Genomic DNA, 20,662 nt, shown 5'->3' on the forward strand with positions numbered 1-20,662 from the left:
CTTAGATTTTCAAGTCAAGCTTTGGGGGGAAGAGTAACTTGGCCAGTGATCAGGGTGCACAACTGTTACAGAGCAAAGAGGTATGAACCAGAATGAAAGAAACTTGCCACTAACTGAGAATATACATACTTTATACAGTCACTGGACACTTGGTTTGGTCCATCAGTTTGATCAGTTTAGGGATGTAAACATGGTCAAGATGACCTGCTGAAGTTCAAACTGAGCATCAGAATGGGAAAGAAAGGCAATTTCAGTGAATGTGTCATGGTTGTTAGTGGCAGATGTGCAGGTGTGAGTATTTCAGAAACTGCTGATCTACTGGGATTTTTCCCAAACAACAATCTCTAGGGTTTAAGAGACAGTGAATCAAATAACCACTCGTTACAACCAAGGAAAGAGACATTCAAAGGGACGGGACAGAATCTGCTGCAAACAGCATGAAAGCATGGCTCCATCCTGCCTTGTATCGACAATTCAGGCTGGTGGTGTTGTATTGGTAAGGGGGATATTTTCTTGGCACACTTTGAACTCCTTAGTACCAAGTTAGCATTGTTAAACTATCACAGCCTACCTGATTATTGTTACTACCCATGTCCATCCTTTTATGACCACACTGTGCCCCTCTTCTATCATATCCCAAATCTCAAATCATTTCAAATTTGGTTTCTTGAACATAACAATGAGTTCACTGTACTCAAATAACCTCCACAATAACCAGATCTCAATCCAACACAGCACCTTTGGGATGTGGTGGGACAGGAAATTCACATCATGGATGTGCAGCCAGCAAATCTGTCATGACAATAAGGACCAAAATCTCTGAGGAATGTTTCCAGCAGATTTTTTAATTCTAAGCCATTAAGCCAAGCTGGTACTTGCAACGTGCACCTAATGAAGTGGCCAATGAGTGTACATATACATTAAGTAGCCACAACAGTAAAACTAATGGCTGACGGCTTTCATATAATTTATGTTGTTATTGTTGAACTTTTCAGCAAACTATTTTACCAGCTAGTGAGCGAGTTAACATGAAGCCATCGCTTGACACAGACATTGCTTACAGCATAGAATACAACACAGTCAGAGACACTCTGCTGGACAAGCTCTCTAGTTGCTTTATGGCATTAAACGCCCCCACAGCCACATGCACACACACACACACACACACACACACACTGTTTGTACTGTTGAAATAGCCAAGGCCTCTTAAAAAGACAAATATAATGCAAGTTCCCAGTGATGACACTTTTTTCCCTTATGTGGATTTAAGCTGAAAATCCTATTCTGAAAACATGCTTTGAAGTCCCATGTGCTCCTCCCAAACTTCCCCGAACCCCCACACATTCCTCCCACCATCCACCTTTTAATGCACTGTTAAATATAAAACTGAGCATGACTTGTCTGTAATAGCTATGGCTTTTCATACCTGCAGCCAGTCGGTAAGCACTGGCTGGAAAAACATACAGGACATTTCGGACAAGAATGGTCTGGTTTGTTGGTCTCTCATGACAAAGATGTGTTTGTGATCGGTGGATGTAAATCTTCTTTTACCAGCCAGGCAATGTTTCTGTGCACTGACTGAATGAGGCAACTCCATTATGAAAACATTAAAGCCACGTCCTATGCTGTTTGATCCCACCTCAGACTAGCTCACCGGCTCCATACAGCCGTGTGTGGTGGGAATATAAATGTACCTCAGCAGAACATATTTAATGCAGTGAGTTACCGTTTTATTAGATACACCTGTGTGATCTAGTGCAGTGCGACATAATTGTCCGTCAATAAATTGTGTAGTGTAAAGTTTATGATGTTCAGTCTTTTTGATGCTTGTGAAAGTGGTATTTGAGCATATGCTTAGTATTTTTGGTGAGCACAGTATATTATGAGTCTGACACTGGTGTGAGCTGTGAGAGTGTTTGAGATTCAGTTTATCTGTGAACGGCCTTGAATATGAGCATGGATTTTTAGGAAGAAAGCCATGGGAAACAGAGCTGGCCGTTTACCGAGGCTACATGCTAGCAATGTGGGAAATGCTAAAAGTTCAGGAAATCCATTGCACTTAGTCTCAACATGTATTGAGACTATGGTTTTCTAAGAAAAGCACATCTAGAGTGTTACATATAAGTGTATGTGATTTAGGCTTAATGCATTATGGATGGACAACAAATGCATTTGGTACCAACAATTTGTAATTTGTTGCACTCATGCGTGTCCTTCTCTGGATACTCTGATATTTGTAGAGGAATTTCTGTTTTAGATCTGTGGGGTTCTGGCTGGAATCTGACTGTAAAAAGTTAGTGCAAAGTTTTGTGTATGTAGATGATAAAAGATTTGCAATTTTCACCAATGTATCACCGTTAACTGCCTCATTGTCACAGTTACATGTGTCATTTCCAACTTGACCCCATCCAGTCGCAAACTGATAACAGACTGAATCTGTCTTATTGCTGTTGCATCGCTGTCTTGATGCACCAAAGTAACTCGGAAGACGGCAGCTAACTGTGAGTTGTTAGCTGACCCGGTCCGAGTCCATTTCAACCACTTCAAAGGCGCACAGTCGCAGTCGTTTGTGATCGTGTTGCAGAATCTAGCCACTGTTTGGCCTAGTGTAACTGTAGCATTTTAAATACCTCACTACAGTGAGGTATTTAAAATGCTGAAAAAAACAGACTTGAAGCGAAAGGTAAGAGTCAAACATGAGCTGTTACATTGAATCTACAGACTGCGAGGTTTGTACGGGTAAAGCACCTTCTTCGTAGTCAACCCATGTTGCCCTTTGACTTTGCCGGCATGCAGAAACTTTTGTCGTAATCTTGTCCGGCTCTGCTATTCCGTGGCTGTCTGGCGTAGGTCTGGGAAATCACAGTGACATCACTTCCCCGTAATCCCTAAAGCATAGTTGGAAATTTACCCAGGTTTAAAGTGTTATACACACCACATGCCATTAAGCTGGTGGCAGCTTAACGAACATCTCAGCTTTCACACCAAGCTCATCCTCCTGCTAATCTACTGACTGCATTACTAAAAATGCAGACTGTTTTTTTTTTTTTTTTCCCCTGTGGAACAATGAGTGGCAGCTGAGAAACTTCCCTACAAGCTGCCATTGCTTTAAGTAACTTAGCTTATACATATGTGAACACTTACAGGGGAAAATGTGGAAAATGTCCTGCTAAAGTCCTGCTAATCCTACAGCGCGCTCTAGCAGTACTTAGCATTAAGAGGGCTGGGCCTTTATTTGGAAATTCAATTAAATGTCGACTGATGAGTCAGGTTTCGCTATACATAGGCCTAAGTCTTGTAATTATGGAACATACTGACAGACTGACTAAAATACCCAGACTTTCTTCTGCAGTTTGTGCGTTCATGCCGTCTACAAACTACCCGTCCCTCCCCTTGGTACCTGACCTGAGGAATTGGCAGTGTGTTAGTGTCAAGCAGTACCACTCTAATGGTCACAATTCCCTGACTGAAGATCAGTAGGCTTTGCTTTCTGATGCCATAATGATGCAGTCTCTCTAATCTAAGACCCTTTGGGATGGAGCTTGAGCTCACAGCCTGTGACTTAGAGGGCCATAGCCTGCCTTATCTGATCGCTTTTCAAAGCTAAAAAAAAGAGTAACCTAGTGAGTCTTAGTATTTTTTAAAGGGACTAGTTCAGTATGGCGCTTCAGGCTAGAAGATATAAAGGATCTGCAGTGTTCCATGATGATGAAGTTACTGCTCTGCGTTTGAGTTTGCGTATTTGATGTTTTCATGTTAGAAATTTTTAAGTAGTGTGTTTACTTACTCTGTATTCAGAGCTGCAGTTTATTTATTTATTTATTTCCCCACATGTTGGAGTCAAATTTTAGCCAAAGTTTTTATCCGACCTTACAATCTGGACAGACTACAGTAAATTAACTTCTTGTCAGACTGTGGAAATGGCATCTAGCTGCTCCTCAGCAGATAGTACGGCGCTGTATACCGACTATCCTAGAGCATCTGTGTTTACTGAGGATGAAAGACGCACCGGGACATTGTACATCTCAAACCGCGATGAAGGAAATGCACAAATGCAACCTTGCTTTGTGGAGCCTAAACAGTTAGCAGCCGATTTGTGAACACGTCCCCCCCGAGGGAAAAGGCCCTGACCCCGCGATGGTTTCGAGAGCAGAAAAAGCAACCTCGTTCCCTTTCTCGTACCCGTCCTCGCTTTCTTTCCTCCGTTTCCCTCTCTCTTTCTCTAGCCTCTCATCCTTTCAAGAGCGAAGTGTCAAAAAACATGGCATCTTACAGCGCTCGCTACAACTCTGAAGAAGAGAAAAGGGAAAAAGCTGTACCACCCAGTTGGGCTGATTGAAGCTGTCTCAAAAGCCTTAGGTGTACGACATTCCTCCTCCTCCTTCCTTCACTGACGCCTTTTATAAACAAGTTTCAGACACCCCTGATCTAGTTTGGCAAACTTTCTCCAAAGAGCATTTGAACAGAGGATGAGAAAGTGACACCCCCACACGTTCTTTTTTTGGGGAGTAGAGGGGACGGGGGGAGGGCAGAATCAGGTCTCTACTAACTCCTTTGCTTTTCAATCACTGCTACCTCTCTCCCCATCTCTCCCTCTGTCTTTTCTTACCCCCCTCCTTTTCTTTTGCCTTTTCCTTTCTTCTCTGACACGTCTCCTGTGGTCCCCTCAATTGCACAAGAAATGGCGGTAAATCAAGGAAAAAAGAAGCAGAATACTTAACAGAGCTTTGTCAAGGATACAGTGTCTAAGTGTAGCTGAAGTACAATAATGAGGAGAATCATCTAGAAGGCAATTCATGTATTTTAGTTGGAATTTTATTTTTAACACGGCTCTCAATTTAAAGTGAATTTTTTTATATGTTCAGTATGTTGTTGGTGTTTTTATTGTATTGTATGTGTACACTTAAACACTTGTGTAATTAAATCATGTCTGTACTCAGACATCACAGTTACTTCCCTTTGATTCTCACCAAGAGAGAAGGTCTAATGTGGTTTGAGTGTGCCAAGTAATGTTGTGGGAATTTTCTGCTTAATGGTTTTTGATGACTAGAACAAACAAGATCTAGCCCTGGGACGTTATAACTGCTGACATAGTCATACACACAGCCGCACTTTCAAAGGAGGAACACTGTCACCCTGCTTTAGGGTTGATTAAGACACCAGAACAGACAGTGACTAAACATGAGTAGGGACATCAAAGGAAATGGTCAGTCATCTTTGTGTCAAAGACTTTCTTTGTGCCTCTGTGTGTTGTTGTGTGTTGTTGGCACTTAACGGCAATCGAACTAGGAAAAATCTGAGAAATACTTTTTCCAAAGGTGGAATAAAAATAGCATTATTATTCCTTTACATGTGACGGATTGACGTCAGCCTTTGCAAGGTCATCCTGTCTACCAGAAAGGGAGGGGAAAAAAGAGAAACAAATCCGTATGGTGTTGCACCAGGAAGGGTGTAAAAATCTGCCAAATCAAACAAAGTTACCTGCTGTAGCGACCCCTTGTAAATAAGGGAGTAGCCAAAAGTAGCTATTTATAGAAAATTCTGGTTTGTTTGTGTAATGAAGGTCCTCTTCATTACTTATCCAGCCAGTTCATGTTTACACATGTTTAATTTTAACACTATTTGCATAAACCAATACGTTCACACAAAGAGGTTTGATATGTTTTATTGATTATGTGTTTTTTGGGGGTTTTTCTTATTGGCAGCCTCCAAGCTGGTACTGGTGAAGGTCTGCCTGGGAACAGAAATCTTTATTAGTACAAGTATAGTTTGGTTAACAGAAAATATTACTTTAACATTAAACTGATGTGTATTCTAATGGGTAGGAGGACCCGTTTACACAGGTCAGGCATAACATTATGACATATGGTAGGTGACTTATTATCTCTTAATCATGGCACATGCTAGTGGGTGGGATATATTAGGGAGCAAGTGAGGATTTTGTCCTCAAAGTTGATGCTCAAATTAGGAAAAATAGGCAAGTGTGAAGATTTGAGCAAGTTTAAAACAGCCAAATTTGATGGCTGAATAAACTGGGTCAGAGCATCTCCAAAACTGCAGCTTATATTTGGTGTTCCTGGTCTGCAGTGGTCAGAAGCTATTAAAAGTGGTCCAACAGTGGTGAACCAGCGACAGGCTCATGGGCGGCCAAGGCTCACTGAAGCACGTACTGAACGAGGGCTTTCTGTGCAGTTCAGTCGAACAGATGAGCTATTATAGCTCAAATTGCTGAAAAGGTTAATGTTGGTTATGATGGAAATGTGTTAGTTTGTTGTGTGTGGGGCTGCATAGCTGCTAACCCCAGTCCAGTGCAAAAAAATTTGAGTATCCAAATTGGACCGCGGAGCAATGGAAGAAGGTGGCCTGGTCTGATCAGTGAGATTTTCTTTTATATCACATGGATGGCCAGGTGTGTCACTTACCCGGGTAACGTTCTGATATCCATGTGAATAGGAGGAGTTGGTGGATGTAAGCTAAATTTTAATAGATTGTTAGCACAGGCCCAATCCACATCCGTATAAAGTCTTCAACAAATGAATTCAAAGCTTTTTGAGCTATACTGTTTACAGACAGAATGACACACACACAAACGCTACCAAAAACACAACCTCCATCTCTGAGGTAATTATTAGTGAGTGTTTTCATAAAAACGATGATCTCTGTTATTAGTAGCAGCTAAATAGTGGTAGGGTACAGTGTGTTTTGGACCACAGATGCACAGGTCAAAAGCTGTAAGTACAAATTCCTTAATACTGTAAGGCTTAGAGTATTATCCGCTCATACTTTCACATCTTATTGGTAAGACTAGGCTGTGAATCAAAAAGTGTCCTCTTCTCTTTTTTTTCCAGTTTTTTTTTCTTAGCTTTGAAAGTGTGTAAAAAGCACATTTATATCTTTATAAAGCTGAGACAGCTTTCCAAATCAATAAATTCTTAGCTTAAGTTTAAGCCACTAAATATTTAGAAATACATGTTTTGTCAAAAAGCTGTCATTTTGTAGCTTTGTCTCTCTCCAGACAGATGCAGTCGTGTGATGATTAATGGCTCTTTGAAGATGAAAAACACATTTTTTTTCTTTTTCTTCTTTTTTGTTTGAGTCAATTACAGAAAGTGACGAATCATTAGGGTTTTGTTTTACGGTGCCGGTGTGTGAACGTCCCCTAGCTCCAGGAGATTTGTTCCAACATGCTCGTGACAACGTTGAACTTTTGATCCTTTGAAAACAGTGTTTGAATGAAAACAGCCTTTCCCTGCATGATTAACTTCGGGTAAATACACACAAACAGGTTTTTACTTTGTTTATTATAAACAAACGTGTACACAGACATAAGCACCGCAAACAGTTGGGCACATTTGAAGCTCTATGTGTGTGGAAAAATCTTTTCTTTTTTTTTAAAGGTTTAATGTGGTTTTATTTGATCATCAGCTGCACTTGTTTGTGAGATGCTGTACACTGTATCATCCGGATTTATGTTACCTTTGACAGACTCTGTTATTCCGTGTCGTGTCTGTAAAACAGTTGGGACACAGATTTTAGTGGTTAACAAAATATCTTGCTCATAATATTTGGTGGTAGGATGACAAAAGTTAAATCACGGTGTTAAACGTGTTGTAAATGTTACATATGGCATTTGGTTCTCTTTGTTCTCAGACCGAGATGAAGATCAAAGTGTTGGAGGCCAAGCACCAGGAGGAAAAACTGAAGATGCAGCAGAGACACGATGCAGAGGTTGAGAAAGTAAGAACAAAAGCTTTTGCAAAGTTTGCAAAGACTCCGTCAGCACCACCTACCAGTGAAGATATTTCACAGTCCTTGCTTAGTGTGTATTTTTTAAATAAATCAATTATTGTAACTTTCCAGCTGTTTGGATATTTCTAATTATGGCAGTTATTGACCTGTGTTTAGCTAGCTCTTATAGGGAAGTGACAAACATGCATTCCCTGGACACTTTATTAGGTACACCTACTGTAGCTGGTCTTGGGTTGGACATTCTTGCTTTCATAACTACCTTAATGCTTTGTGGCTTAGATTCAACAAGGTTCTGGAAACATTCCTGAGAGATTTTGATTCATATTGACACTGAGAGACTATTTGAGTACAATTAAGTCTTTGTCATGTCCAACAAACCAGTTTGAGAACTGAGCTTTGTGACATGGAACATTATCCTGCTGGAAGCAGCCATCAGAAGATTGGTACACCATGGTCATAAAGGGATGGACATGGTCAGCAACAATACTCATCTAGGCTGTGGGGTTTAATGGTCGGTTGTCACCACCACCACCACCAATCTGAGTTGTTCATACAATGTTTGATGGATCCATGCTTTCATGAGCCTGTGTAAATAGTAGCCTCAGTTTAATTTTCTTAGCTGGAAAAAGTAGCACTGGGCGTGGTCTTCTGCTGCTGTAGCCCATCTGCTTCAAGGTTCAGTGTGTTGTGATTTCAGAGATGCTCTTGTGCGTACTTTGGTTATAACTAGTGGTTATTTGAGTCTGGTATTTCTAACCAAAAAAATGCTGCTCACAGGATATTTTCTTTTTCTTTCTTTCTTTTTTTTTTGACCATTCTCTGCAAATCATAGAGATTGTGGGAGATTGTGGGACAATCCCAGCAAATCATCGGCTTCTGAAAAACTCAGACCAGCCCATTTGCTACCAATAATCATATCACATTTAACTTCAGTTAAAATACCCCCCAGCTGATGAAGTGGCTGGTGAGTGTATGTAGCAAACAATAGTTGACTTTTAGCTGTGGGGTTATACTCGTAACATCATAAACAGCGAATAAAAACATCATTCCTACTTTTACATTATTCAGTTAACTTAGACCAGCATCCAATAGCAGTTTATTTCTGCACTACACGTCCAGACATCTAGATAGGGACCTTTAGTGAACATGGCTAAATCCCCTTTGTGATTGTATTTCTCATGGTCATCTCTTTAAATAACTTTTAATTATCTGAACTAAACTAAGTTGGTGCTAATATAATGCCCTCTACATGAGTGAAAATAGTTTGTGCAGTTGTTTTCTCGACAGGCCCGCTCACTTCGCTGCTCAGGAGAGCTATTTAACCTACGCCCGTCACTGATCTTGATTCTCATTTGGTGGCTAATGAAAAGTAAAGGAATGAGTCTGTCCTCTTCTTAGCGCTCCATCCTGCATGTAATCACCTCTTCAAAGCTTTTTGTCAGCTGGTTAAAATAGCAATAAAGCTGGTTTATTTCACACTATAGTGGGTGCCCGTCAGTTAGGCTGCAGATCAAGCACCTGGGATCTGTCACGTACTCACTATGACTTTCCTTTGCTGCCACACAAGCTTCTAATAAAACAGAAAAAAACACTCTACTTTTCTTGCTACTTTAAGATGCCCATTGGATCTTAGTGTTTGACAAGAGACAGGATGACAGCCAGCTCTTTTTTGCCCCCCCGCCTTCTCTCTTTAATTACATACAGATTGCAACTTATGTCCAATTTAATTTCCACTGAATGTTACCCAATATTCCCCATAATGGCTTCAAAGGGGAGTTATTCAGGGGTGGACTTTGATGAGCCGGATGGAAAGTGGACAAGCTAGGTTTAGTTTTAATTAGTCTACTTATAAATAATGTATAGGCTGCCGAAAGGCTATGAGTCGTTGTCCCACTGCTTTAAATCCAAAGCATGGTGAGAGTAGTTCCAAAATATTTGATAAAATCAAGTGCAGAAGAACATCTTATGTTATTAACATGCAAATCTCCGTTTACTGTACAATATGTTGTTATAAATGGCGCTGAGATTAAATTACATATGTTACAGATTCCTTTGGCGCTTTCTTCTGCAGTTTAATTCTGTCCTCTTCCAGTGATGGCATTGGTCAAAGTCAAGGCCAGCCAGGCTGGATCCCCTTCCCCCCACATAGGATGTATTTTAAGTCCTAAAATGGACATCCTAAAAGCTGCCATTTCCCACTGTCTGGTGCACTCTCCTTGGAACTGACACTGTGTCATCGGCTTGTTCGGTGGAAATGACAACAACGCCTCTGGGGTAGTAAAATGGAAAAAAAAAAAATGGGTATCCCTAAATGCTCTGTGAACTTTGCTCCAGTCACCCTATCCTCCTTTCATCTCTCTCCCATCACACTCTCACTCACAGAGACGATGGCAGACTGGACTAATAAGTGCACTTAAATTGAACAAAATGCTAAAGTCTCATGGGCTTCGGGAATTAATGGAAAAATAACCACTGGTCCATTTCAGCCATAGCATCATGTTGTTGAAATAAAGCTATTTATTCCCTTTTGTTAATGGCATTACTCCCAAACCTAAAAATACAGCCCAAAAAATCCATTAAGCTTATAGATAGGTTCAGAATAATATTTCAAGTAGATGATTTGATATCACTACAAGAGCTGAATTCAATAAAATGAGACTTGGATTGTTGAGTTTGGATTCATTTTGTCTGTGAAGTAAACCAGCCTGCTTGGCACCATCTGCATAGCAGATAGATTCACCAGTTGCAGAATGCACTTACATATATATGCATATTATGCAACAGAGTAATTGAGAAACTCTCCATGGCCTAATTTAACTAATTACACACAGATGGCAGCAGGAAGCAGATGCAGTTACCTCATCACGCCTTAGCACAGGTGGTTCATTCAGCTGCCATTTCTCACACTTTGCACGTAGTCTCCTAAGTAATGGATGTGCTTATTAAAGATGAAATGAATGAAGTCATACAGTGAAATGCCATACAGCGTGTTTCATGTTGCTACAGATAACAGCCTTTAATTTAGGCATGTGCGAGATAAACACATGATTCATAGCAGACGAAAAATCTCTTTTTTGTCTTTTTTAAAAAATAAGTTAAAAATAAATTTACATTAGCATTCATAAACACTCCTGATGGAAACAGATGACTTATCTTCATATCAGGGTTGCAGTGTGGCTGAAGCTTATCCCAGCTGTCATAGGGCAAGAGGCAGCGTATTCTCTGGACAGGGTGCCTGTCTCATGTACACATAATCATTCTTTTCACATTCACCCCAACAGTCAATTTATAATCACCAATTAACCTAAAATATACTCATGGAAAAAAACAATAATACTATTTTCACAGGGCTCTATGCAAACATGTAGGAAAATGAACTTGAAACAATGGTTTTCTGTCTGACTTTATTAGACTCGCACATTGTTCTGAGTGTATTCCGACACACTCTTCTTTACATCGTTACTTCAGTTCATCGAGGTTTGCAGGCTTTCATTTATGCACACCTGTCTTAAGGTCCAACCACAGGAAGAACATGCAAACTCCACAGTCCAGCAGATTCAAACACATTTTTACCTTCAGGAGTATATACATAAATAAATGTACATAATATTTTTTTTTCTTAAACCTTTCGATATATTAATGTTCATATTCATGTTTACTTCCTACATGACCCCTACCTACTAGAGTAGTAATAGTAGTAGTAGAGTACGAATACATTCAGCTGCATGTGCTTTTATGTATTTTCGTGTGTGGGTGTGTGTATACATGAGCTCACAAAGCAAGAAACTGCACAAAAAATAAAACAAAAAAATCTTCTTTAGTGCTACTGGTTGTCAAAAACTCCAGGGTATCTTAGACAGTTATTGGGGTCTCTGCACTGTCTTTGAGTGTGGGCGGTTGCATTTTCCTTTTTTATATCTGGGTCACATAGTGCATACTTAAATTTAGCCTTTGTGAACTTTGCATGCGAAAACTTTAATAGCTTTAGCTTTGCTATGACAGATGCCATTTTCTTGGCAGTAAGAGAAAAACAGCCGAATACACTTTCAGTGTGAGTTCAAGCTCCAGTCTCCCTCTCCATCTCTAGATTCTGGACCGAAAAAATGGTGAGATTGAGGAGATGAAGAGCCTTCAACGGACCAAGCAGAAAGAATCAGAGGAGACGATCCGTAAGCTGGAGAAGAAAGGTGAGAGGTCACGTGATTGCGGGGTTAACATGAAGGATGTTTATACTTGTGTCTCTGCCACTTGGAGTAAAAAGCCTAAAAAGATGCAATTCCAGAAAGGATTGCACTGGTGTAGAGTGACACTCTCCAGCTGTGCTGCTCAATCTAAAAGTCAGTCAACCTTATGTGTCTTTTTATACTTGATTTCCTTCTTTTTGGTCCTGTTCCTTTCTTTTCTCACGCGTCTGCTTCTAAGAGTGTCCGATGATAAAACTGTGTCGCACAGAAGAAATAGTAGCCATTCAAATAGAAACAAAATCTTTACTGTCATTGATTTCCTGACAGCACATCAGTCGAGCACAAGTGGGTGTGCACGTCTGTTCGTGTGTCCATCTGTTCATACCCTGAGGCAGGGCCTGACTGCTCTTTTGTGTGTTTTGTGTCTGCGCTCACCCGCAGTTCAAAGTGTGCTGCGGGAATCCCAGGTCATCTGCGAGAGCAAAGAGAAGCAGATTGCAGAGCTGAAGAAGATGTCGGATCAGAGCGCCGACTCTTTAAAAAACGAGTGGGAGAAGAAGGTATGAGGATAAGTTGAAGGGCTTAGAAATTCTACAGGCCAACGCCGTGTAAGCAGCCCTGAGCCAGAGGAAGAATGTTTGTTAGCATGAGACAAGCAGACTTTGCTTTAAGCAGCCAGGCTATGCTGTACCTCATTCCTTCATGTGGTGCTTAAGTTAGTGTGGGTTTTTTCACTGTTGAAAAATTAATGCTCTGTGCCCTAGGTAAATTGTCTTTTCACTCCTACAGCTCCAGCTAGCTCAGCTGTGGGGGCTCAATAAGATGCTAATGAAATTTACACTCATCTCTTCAGGGTCGCTCAGCATGTGGTGAACGATGTTATAGAAACATTTTTTTTCTCTCAGATGACATAAAAAAATTCCTGTGTAGCATATAAATTATGTTTAACCCTGTTCAATAAGAGAGATGTTGCACATCTAAAGAAGCAGACAGTACTAACTCCACTCTTTGGAAGTATGCACTCACTGTCACTGTATTAGGTACACCTGTTCAACTTCATGAATATGGTCCATCATAGACATGGTCAAGACGGCCTGCTGAGTTCAAACTGAGCATCAGAATGGGGAGGAAGGGTGACTTTAAGTGACTTTAAACAGCATGGTTGTTGGTGCCAGACGGTGCCAAGGCTGACCTGAGTATTTCAGAAACTGTTGATCTACTTTTCCCACGCAACAATTTCTAGTGTTTACAGAGAATACTTGATGCCAGAGCTCAAAGGAAAATGGCCATACAATGGCCATTGTATTATTAATATTTCAAGCTGCCGGTAGTGGTGTAAGTGGACAGTGACAGTGGTATTCCCATTACGGATAAAGCTTCAGCAGCTGTGGGATGCTATCATGTCAGCGTGGACCAAAATCTGAGTAGTGTTTTCAGCACTTTGTTGAATCTATGCCATTAAGAATCAAAGCAGTTCTGAAGGCAAAGGTCGGTTATCTTATCTTATCTTATCTTTATCTTATCTTTAACAAGGTGTACCTAATAAAGTGGCTGTTGAGTGTATGTATGTAACATTTGATGCTGCTATTGACTGTGAGATATGAGATTTCTTCATCAGTCCACAAGTCCTTCATCGAGTGTTTTTAATATAATGAATTGGTTAGACAGACTGGTTATCTGTCCAGGTTGTACCCTGCGTCTCGCCCTAAGACAGCTGGGATACGCTCCGGCCCCGCCGCTACCCTGAAAAAGATAAATGGCAGAGAATGGACGGAATTGGTTAAAAAAGTGTTACGTGGTCTCTGATTGCTGAAAAGTGCTTTTATACTTTTAAAAATTAAAAGAGAAATGATCGATCAGTCATTAATGACTGGAATCGCAGCGAGGAACATCTGTAACTGACATGTAGATGTATTGAATTCCCTTGCAGCTGCATGCTGCCGTGACAGAGATGGAACAGGAGAAGTTTGAATTGCAGAAGAAACACACACAGAATATCCAGGAACTGCTGGAGGACACCAACGTCCGACTGGCTAAGATGGAGTCTGACTTTAATGCGCGGTCACAAGCAACTGTGAGTACAGGAACAGGCATGTGTGAGTCTGGATGTGTGTGTGTGTGTGTGTCAGCTTTACTGCATCAATACAGCAGCTAAGATGAATCTTACTAATATTGTTAGCTGTTTTTTTTCTGGCTTTCTGTTAATCTGTGTACTATGTGCACAAACAGCATGTTGATAAATGTTGATGAAACGTGGGTGTTACTCACCCATAGTTGTTGTGATACTCTTATTAAACTGTATGCAATGACACCCAGTTCAATACTACACATGCTTGGATGTCTGATCACAGCAGCTCATCAGTCAAGTGTGCGACACTGCCTCGTATCGTCTTTATACTTTTATAGTTAAGCAACCATTTCATGTTTTATTCCTGAAATGCATGTGTCACATTTTACAACACTTTTGACATGAGATGCGTAAGATGCTCCAGTAGCTCAGATTGATATAGACGACTTCATCAGCATTTTATTTATTTATTTATTTAAGTCATCTTTTTACAAGTTAAATGAAAGGAAAAACAACACCATCTGCCTCTGGCTGTAGATTTGAGGTGTTGAGGATCAGTTGCTCTGCACACTTCAGACAAAAAATAATTTTCTGGAGCAGCTTCTTTGAAATTTTGTGTTAGCTCTCAGTCTGTTGGTGTGTTTTTGTTGCAGCTGCTGTGTGTTGTGTCTGCTGAGACCAATGATGTGATTTTCTGATATTGAATTATTAATCTCCACACCCTGATTTATGTTGGACCTTGTGTTGCTGCACATACCAAAGTAGCAGATGTGCTGGAAGACTCCCACTCAACCAGTGGTCCCGTGGATTTACAGATACAGTGTTGTGCAAAGGTTTTGCGCCACAAATATGTATTGTAACATGCAAACATAAATGAATATACAGTATATAGGACAAAAACAGAGCTTGTACAATTCTAACAAGACTGAAAGACAATATTTGGGATGAGCACCTGTATTCTTCACCACAGCCTGAACGATCTAAAGCAGCTTTCCTGTCATTTCTTTAAGTTGTCTTCAGGAATAGTTCTCCAGGCTTCTTGAAGGACAGGCAAAGCTCTTCTTTGCATGTTGGCTGCCTTTTCTGTTCTCTGTCAAGATGATTGCACACTGCTTCAATAATGTTGAGGCCCAGGCTCTGGAGAAAGCAGTCCGTGACTGATGGTGCTGTACTCAGTGTTTTTCAATTTAGATATACTTTTACTGCATTGGCAGTGTATTTGTATCACTGTCATACAAAAAAATGAAGTTGCTGCCAATCATATAATATTGTATGATGGATCAAAATCTGACTGTACTTTTCTGGATTCATCCTTAAATCAGATTTGACAAGATCCCCAACACCACTGGCTGAAATACAGAGTCTACACCATGTTTTACAGATGGCTGTGGAAACATCTCTTCTGACCTTGTCCATACATACTTATAACTCATTTTTATTTATTTTATTTTTTATTTTTATGGCTTCATCACTCCACAAGACCTGTTACTACTGATTTTCAGACACTTTTTTGGAATTTGGCAAATCTCAGCCGTTTCTGTCTGTCTCCCATCCTTAAGAATAGCTTTTTGTCAGCCACCCTTTCACAGAGACCATTTCTGATGAAGGTTCAGTTAACAGTAGATTGATCAGGGGCAGCACAGTGGCATGGTGGTTAGCACTGTTGCCGCACAGCAAGAAGGTTCAATTCCACCACGCTCTTTCTGTGTGGAGTTTGCATGTTCTCCCCGTGTTTGTGTGGGTTCCCTCCGGGTACTCCGGCTTCCTCCCACCGTCCAAAGACATGCAGTTTGTGCGGAAAGGTCAATTGATTAATCTAAATTGCCCATAGGTGTGAATGCGGGAGCGAATGTGAGTGCGAATGGTTGTCTGTCTCTGTGTGTTGGCCCTGCGACAGACTGGCGACCTGTCCAGGGTGTATCCCACCTCTCGCCCTGTGACAGCTGGGATAGGCTCCAGCGCCCCCCGCAACCCTGAAAAGGATAAGCCAAAGCGAATGGATGGATCAGATGAAGGGTCAGATACATCTCTCAGGTCCTTTGACAGGTCTTTGCTGACAGGACTTTCAGATACCGTTCACCTGCTTTGAACAGTTTTTAAGGCCTGACACTTCTTTTGTCCGCTACTTGTCCAATTTCCTCTTTTTTTTTTCTACAAACTAAAGGCATGGAAATAAATGTGTTTTTGTGACAGGCAGCTAGTAAATAATGTGTCTAAAGATACCATTGTTCTTTTGCTAAGTTGTCAATTATGTGTAGACGCAACACTGGATCATCCATTGAGTTAGTTGCTTTTTTTTGTTTAATACTTTAATTATTCATAGGTCAGTGTTAAGTGACTTAATAACCAGAAAAAAGCCATTCCTCCAAAAATGGGTCGGGAACAGCGACTGCACTGAAAATGACTGACAAAGCACATTTCACAAGTTGGAACCATCAGCATGAGAGGCCAAAGAAATACTTTGAAAGACCTTCGGAAAGCCTGAAGAAATATTCCTCAAGACCAGGCTCCTTGGAAGCAAAATACAAAGAAAGGAGGAGTGGCTCAAGACTTTTGCACAGTAGTGTAAAACCCACATGATGAGCATATAAAACACAACATATTTAGTATTTTATTCTGGGTTAACTTACTTTACTTATTATTTATTTATTTATTTATTTTTGTATGCACATGTTTGTTCCATCTGTCTGTGATCACGACTTATACTTGAGATAGTGTGAGCAGCTTTCAGAGATTCATCCTAAAGAGCAGCAGGGGATGCAAGTGTTCAAACGCTTAGTGTAGGCAGATTATTTTCTATGCTCAGCACCACCTTTCACTGGAACAAACAGGATTCTCTGCGACTAGATTTATTTCTGCTAAAAACTCTTTCCTCAGTTAGTTCTAAATGTATACATCTGTCGCATGGCTAATCAGGAAAAAAAAAGTGGCCCACAACACTCGGTGGCTGAAATGAAAGGAGACATTCTCTAACCTCTGGCCAAGAATGACTCTCATATCTTGTGCCTGTCATCTTTAAAAAGGTCTTTGATCCAAATATGTATTAAATCTTACCCATTGCTGTGATTGCGCTTGAAGATGTGCGTGCACACATGCGTACACACCTCCCAAAGCTGCACTTTCTTTGAAGTCATATGAAAGGACTTTGGTTTAAGTGGGACTATGCACATTTCATTAGCTGGGACCGTCAACACCAGAGGCCAGTTGAATGCACGTGTTTCATAAATACAGTTTCTATCAGTATCAGTGTTCATGGGTTGCCATACACACACGTTGCCTCTGGCCTTAGTCTGTCAACAGGGCCACATTTAAGAGGCAACAAATACTGAATGGTTCATGGTTGATAGCCCCCCTTTTTTTAATAATTAAGGCCAGACAAGGTCCAAGAAATGGGGGGGAAAGGCCCCCTGTCACTGTAACAGCTGCTGTCTTCCTGTGGGATTGGGCTTTACCTACACAGTAATTCACAAACACACACACTGACGATATGTGTTGAAGGTAGTCTTTATCTCTGGTGAGCCGGTACAGCACCTTTTTGTCTGTGATTTTTGTCTCTGTGCTTGATCCTTTAGAGCTGGAGTTGCCTCATTTTGCCCCATGTTGAGTTTCTTGAGTCTTCCAATATCCAGACGAATCTTCCTTCTAGACTTTTCAGTCCATACTCCTCATTAAATAGAAGTGAGCTCCAGTAATGCTGAACATGTGCTTTGTGCAGCAAATCACATTGTAGTTGTTTGTGGTCAGTGCTACTCCTCTACTAAATACACTCCTCAGAGTAACACTTTTTGATCAGAGTATAGTATTGAGACACTTAAACTTCTATGTCTCCCGTCATGGAGGCGATTCTAGGGTAGCTGGACAGGGAGATAGAAGTTCCTTAATCTTTCATGAAGACCGGTATCTGCTACCTCTGTACAAAGACGAACAGGATGAACACTGCCACACCAAACAATCAGAAGCAGGCTTCATGAAATTGGCCTGAGAGCCTGACATCCTTTAGTGGGCCCTATGCTGACTGCCTGGCACCAGTTAACCTAACATTAATGTGTTTGGAAACCACTGCACCACTGTGCCGAAGAGATGTAGATCCTAAGTTTATATCCAGGACACAATATGAAAAGTTTGCTCACATCACACGCAACACAAGCAAGCCAGGACAACCTCAAGTCGATGATTCATTCCCTTCAAATACAGCAGACTGGATGCAGCTTAATAACAAATGAAATAAAGACTGTTCATCTGCCCACCGCTGCCTTGTGGAGTTTCTGTCCAACAGAGATCACAAGAAGATGCTTCGGATGTTGTTTTTGGCTCTTATCTCTGCGCAGGGCAGAACAGGCAGAAGTGACTGAGTAGGTGTTTGAAAATAAAGACAAGCTGCTATCTGCACCAGCCAAGCTTTTAACAGTAGTCTGTGCACGTCCAAACCAAGTAAAGATAGAGATGCATTTGTAGCAGTGCCACATTGTCTCCACTGCTGATTGAATGGGCCTTTCCTATATATAAGATATAGTTATCAACACTGTTTTAGACGAATACAGAATAACTGGTTTCTGAAAATGGCACTAAACCTTTTAAAAAAACAATTTCTCGACATTTATTCCTCAAGCTTGCTATTTCCACCTTACACTATCCTCTTCATTTAATAGTGTTTGCTTATTCTATATATGTATTATAGTGATGTTTTTATGAGGACTTTTGTAAGTCTAACCAAGAAAAAAAATCTGATCTATTATTAGAATTTGAACCACAATATGCGTGGCCTCAGGAGACGAGTGATGATACAGGCTGCCTTCCAGTTGCTGGCTGTAGTTCTGATACAAATATTGTGAAAGGTCGTCCATCACTTTTTATGACTTTTTTTGTCACGGCTTACATGTTTTGTTTTGTTTTCCCCCCTCTTCAAAGGCTTAATCATTTCAAAATCTTCGAAGAGGAGCGTAGCTCATAATCTAGTTTAGTCTGCACTTCACACAAAGTCATTCTCCTTCTAAAACACCTAATTAGGGGACATATTTTGGCCCCACTGAGGGTCCAGGTGTGCCGAGTCAGGCTTCAGTATGAAGACGTGTCTTCTCATCTCCTGCCAGAAAGCTAAGTGTCAGCACGCGTCCCAGCACAACACAGACTCCTTGTTCCTTTTCTTAACGCCCTACACAGCTAACACAAAGACAAAGGTCTCTCTCAGCAGCCTTGCCGGGCGCAGCTCGCAGACTCTTTTCAAACGCACCATTCCCTGCCTTTCCCGTCACTCCACCTTCAGTCATCGCAATCTTCTGTCATCATCTAGATCAACTAGCACGCTCCATCTTTAATCAGCGCCCCGTCATCGCCTTTATCGGCCCGCCTACACTGCATTCCACGCTGTCATGTGTACATACACACACACAAAGACACATATGTGCATGTTGATGGACAGTAGGCAGGGAAGGGAAGTTCTTTTTAATCAAAACAGTGTAGGAAGAAGCTGTCTGTTTAGGCTGGACTTTGATCACTGTCTTCTGAAAATCTGAATCTTGATCAAGTTTTGACAGTGGAAAAGAGACTGAAATACCTCAACGCTGTCATTGTGTATGCTGGAGTCATTTGATCTGATGCAGGATCACCATGTTCAGATATTTAAATCGATGAAGTTATAGGCTTTTTATTATGCCCTGTGTTGATGTACCAGCACTTTACTGCCACCAGCGTTAAATGTCAGTAATTTAAGAATTGAAAGAGATGTGGCTAGACTTTGAAATTGCCAGTAATATCAGGCAATTTTCACACACACTGACCCATCTAACAACTGATTATTGTCTGTTACTGGAATTGTAGAAAGTCCACCTTAAGTGAATGTTCATGCGGCCTGTGCAGTTTGCTATTATGGAAGCATTCATTAACTTTTACATTTTAAGCTGGTATCACTATGAGTTTATTCTTATGTCACAATTTGGGTATTAAGTTTAAACAGTAGCCAGAATGTAACAGAGGAACAACAGCTGACTAGAAACATGTGCATCTGAGCTTTTTGCTTTTTGTTTTTTTTTTTTACTTGTGTGGTTGTGTGCTTGTGCTTACAATGACAGTAAAGCTTATCTCGTCTTTTCTCTTACAAAGAGGTCTTCTAAAAATTTGCCATGTGGAGCAGGGAAGGATTTTCAGCTACAAATTTTAGTAGCATGTAATAGTATTACACATTTTTGGAGTAATTATCATTTATTGTCAATGAGTGAAGTGAGAGGATCAGTCAGCTGCACCGTTAGCCACATATTAGCTTCTATCCGTCCATATCAGTGTCCTGATTTCTGTGGAGCATGCGATCCTCTGACTTATGTTCATTTTCCCATGCTGATGCCCTTGGTGGTTCAAGCTGTTTGATTTAGTAACAACTTGTGTGTCCAGGAGCAAACGATGAGAGAGCTCGAGCTCCGGGTGAAACAGCAGTCAGCAGAACTGGAGAAGGGCAACACGCTGCGTCAGAAAGTGACACAGGAGAAGGCTGAGCTGGAGATCCACATTGCATCTATCAGCACTGAACTCCAGGAGGCCAACAGACGGTATGAACCTGTTTGGCGTGTGGTAATAGGGGTGGATTGAAAGGTAAAGAGGAGAAGAGTAGCTCGTGCTAATATTGAAAGCTTTTCAATACTAACCAGCTTTTCATGACTAGCTTTTACTG

The 20,662-nt window shown here is 40.9% G+C and overlaps 1 protein-coding gene across 9 annotated transcripts in view; it reads left to right on the plus strand.

Annotated features, from left to right (window-relative positions):
- cep112 (centrosomal protein 112) overlaps positions 1-20,662 on the plus strand; it is a 116,131-nt gene that overhangs the window by 14,876 nt on the left and 80,593 nt on the right. For 7 of the 9 annotated variants that reach the window (XM_039611214.1, XM_039611213.1, XM_039611219.1 and 4 more), the window contains exons 8-13: positions 6-80; positions 7,651-7,737; positions 11,837-11,936; positions 12,375-12,493; positions 13,864-14,007; positions 20,386-20,540. In XM_039611214.1, coding sequence (XP_039467148.1) covers positions 6-80; positions 7,651-7,737; positions 11,837-11,936; positions 12,375-12,493; positions 13,864-14,007; positions 20,386-20,540 — 680 coding nt within the window. The remainder of the gene's footprint in view (positions 1-5; positions 81-7,650; positions 7,738-11,836; positions 11,937-12,374; positions 12,494-13,863; positions 14,008-20,385; positions 20,541-20,662) is intronic. The other 2 variants (XM_039611216.1, XM_039611218.1) reach the window with 1 other exon arrangement.

Source organism: Oreochromis aureus, linkage group 4 (genome assembly GCF_013358895.1).
Source record: "Oreochromis aureus strain Israel breed Guangdong linkage group 4, ZZ_aureus, whole genome shotgun sequence".
NCBI lineage: Eukaryota > Metazoa > Chordata > Actinopteri > Cichliformes > Cichlidae > Oreochromis > Oreochromis aureus.